Source organism: Palaemon carinicauda, chromosome 38 (assembly GCF_036898095.1).
Source record: "Palaemon carinicauda isolate YSFRI2023 chromosome 38, ASM3689809v2, whole genome shotgun sequence".
NCBI classification, from domain to species: Eukaryota; Metazoa; Arthropoda; class Malacostraca; order Decapoda; family Palaemonidae; genus Palaemon; species Palaemon carinicauda.
This window is the reverse complement of record NC_090762.1, coordinates 59,778,768-59,780,526: the sequence shown is the minus strand read 5'-3', so window position 1 is coordinate 59,780,526 and position 1,759 is coordinate 59,778,768. Positions and strand designations below refer to the sequence as shown.

Sequence of the window (1,759 nt, the reverse complement as noted above, 5' to 3'; positions counted from 1 at the left end):
TGAACAAAGGACACACGGCACTGAAACCTCTTTTGAAATCTCGAAGGAAACTGCTGAACTCCAACATGAAATCTCGAAGGAAACTGCTGAACTAAGTAAAGAACATGAAATCTCGAAGGAATCTGCTGAACTAAGTAAAGAACAACATGAAATCACGAAGGAAACTGCTGAACTAAGTAAAGAACAACATGAAATCACGAAGGAAACTGCTGAACTAAGTAAAGAACATGATGAAATCTCGAAGGAAACTGCTGAACTAAGTAAAGAACGACATGAAATACCGAAGGAAACTGCTGAACTAAGTAAAGAAAAACATGAAATCACGAAGGAAACTGCTGAACTAAGTAAAGAACAAGATGAAATCTCGAAGAAAACTGCTGAACTAAGTAAAGAACAAGATGAAATCTCGAAGGAAATTGACGAACTAAGGAAAGATGAAAAACGAGTTAAGACAGAAGAGAACAGCCTTTAAAAGAAGAGGTCAAATAGACTCTAATGCTAGAGGTAAGTCACCTAAAAATAGAGGTTAAAGATCCTCTAATGGTATAAGTAAGGCACTTAAAAATAATGGTCCAAGTGCTTCTAATTTTAGAGGTAAAGAGCTTAGAATAGAGGCAAAAAAAAAAAAAACTATAAAACTAGATGTAAGGTGCATCAAAATAGAGGTCAAAGAGCCTCTAATGCTAGATGTAAGCCACCTCAAAATGGAGGTCGAAGAACCTCGAATGCTATATTTAAGCATCTGGAAATATAGGTCAAAGAACATCTAATACTAGAAATATGGCACCAAAAATTAGAGATCAAAGACCCTCTAATGCTAGAAGTAAGGCGCCTAAAACTAAAGGTCAAAGAGCCTCTAATGGTAGAGGCAAGGCGCATCAAAATAGAGGTCAAAGAAACACTAATGCTAAAGTATGGCACCTAAAAATAGATGTCAAAGAACCTCCAATGCTAGAGATAAGGCACCTCAAAATAGAGGTCAAAGAGCCTCTAATGCTAAGGATATAGCACCTTAAAATAAAGGTAAAAAAGCCTCTAATGCTAGATATAAGGCACCACAAAATGGAAGTGGAAGAACCTCTAATGCTAGAAGTATGGCACATAGAAATAAAGGTCAAAAACCCCCTAATACACCTCAAAATGGAGGTCGAAGAGCCTCTAATGGCAGAGATAAGCACCTGGATTTAAAGGTCAAAGAACATCTAATGCTAGAAATATGGCACCTAAAATAAGAGATCAAAGACCCTCTAATTTTAAAAATAAGGCACCTAAAACTAAAGGTCAAAGAGCTTCTAAAGCTAGAGGTAAGGCGCATTAAAATAGAGGCCTAAGAACCTCTAATGCTGAAGATAAGGCACCTTAAAATAGAAGTCAAAGTGTCTCTAATGTTAGAAGGTCGAAGAACCTCTGATGCTAGAGGTAAGCATCTGGAAATAGAGGTCAAAGAACCTCTAATGCTAGAAGTAGGGCACCTAAAAATAAGGGTCAGAGATCCTCTAATGCTAGAAGTATGGCACCTCAAAATGCAGGTCTTAGAACCTCTGATACTGGAAGTATGTCACCTAAATATAGAGGTCAGAGCCTCTAATGCTAGAGGTAAGGAGCCTTAAAATAGAGATAAAACACCTGAAATGCTAGAAGTATGTCACTTCAAAATAGAGGTTAAAACGCATCTAATGCTAGAGGTAAGGCACTTCGAAATATAGGTTAAAGGGACTCTAATGCAAGAGGTAAATTACCTCAAAATAGAGGTCAAATA

The 1,759-nt window shown here is 37.2% G+C and overlaps 1 protein-coding gene across 1 annotated transcript in view; it reads left to right on the top strand.

Moving 5' to 3' along the window:
- The window catches only part of LOC137630343 (nucleosome assembly protein 1-like 3), a 12,456-nt gene extending 11,984 nt beyond the window's left edge, over positions 1 to 472 (top strand). Inside the window, exon 3 of the mRNA XM_068361777.1 lies at positions 47 to 472. Coding sequence (XP_068217878.1) covers positions 47 to 472 — 426 coding nt within the window. The remainder of the gene's footprint in view (positions 1 to 46) is intronic.
- The last annotated feature ends 1,287 nt before the right edge of the window (positions 473 to 1,759 follow it).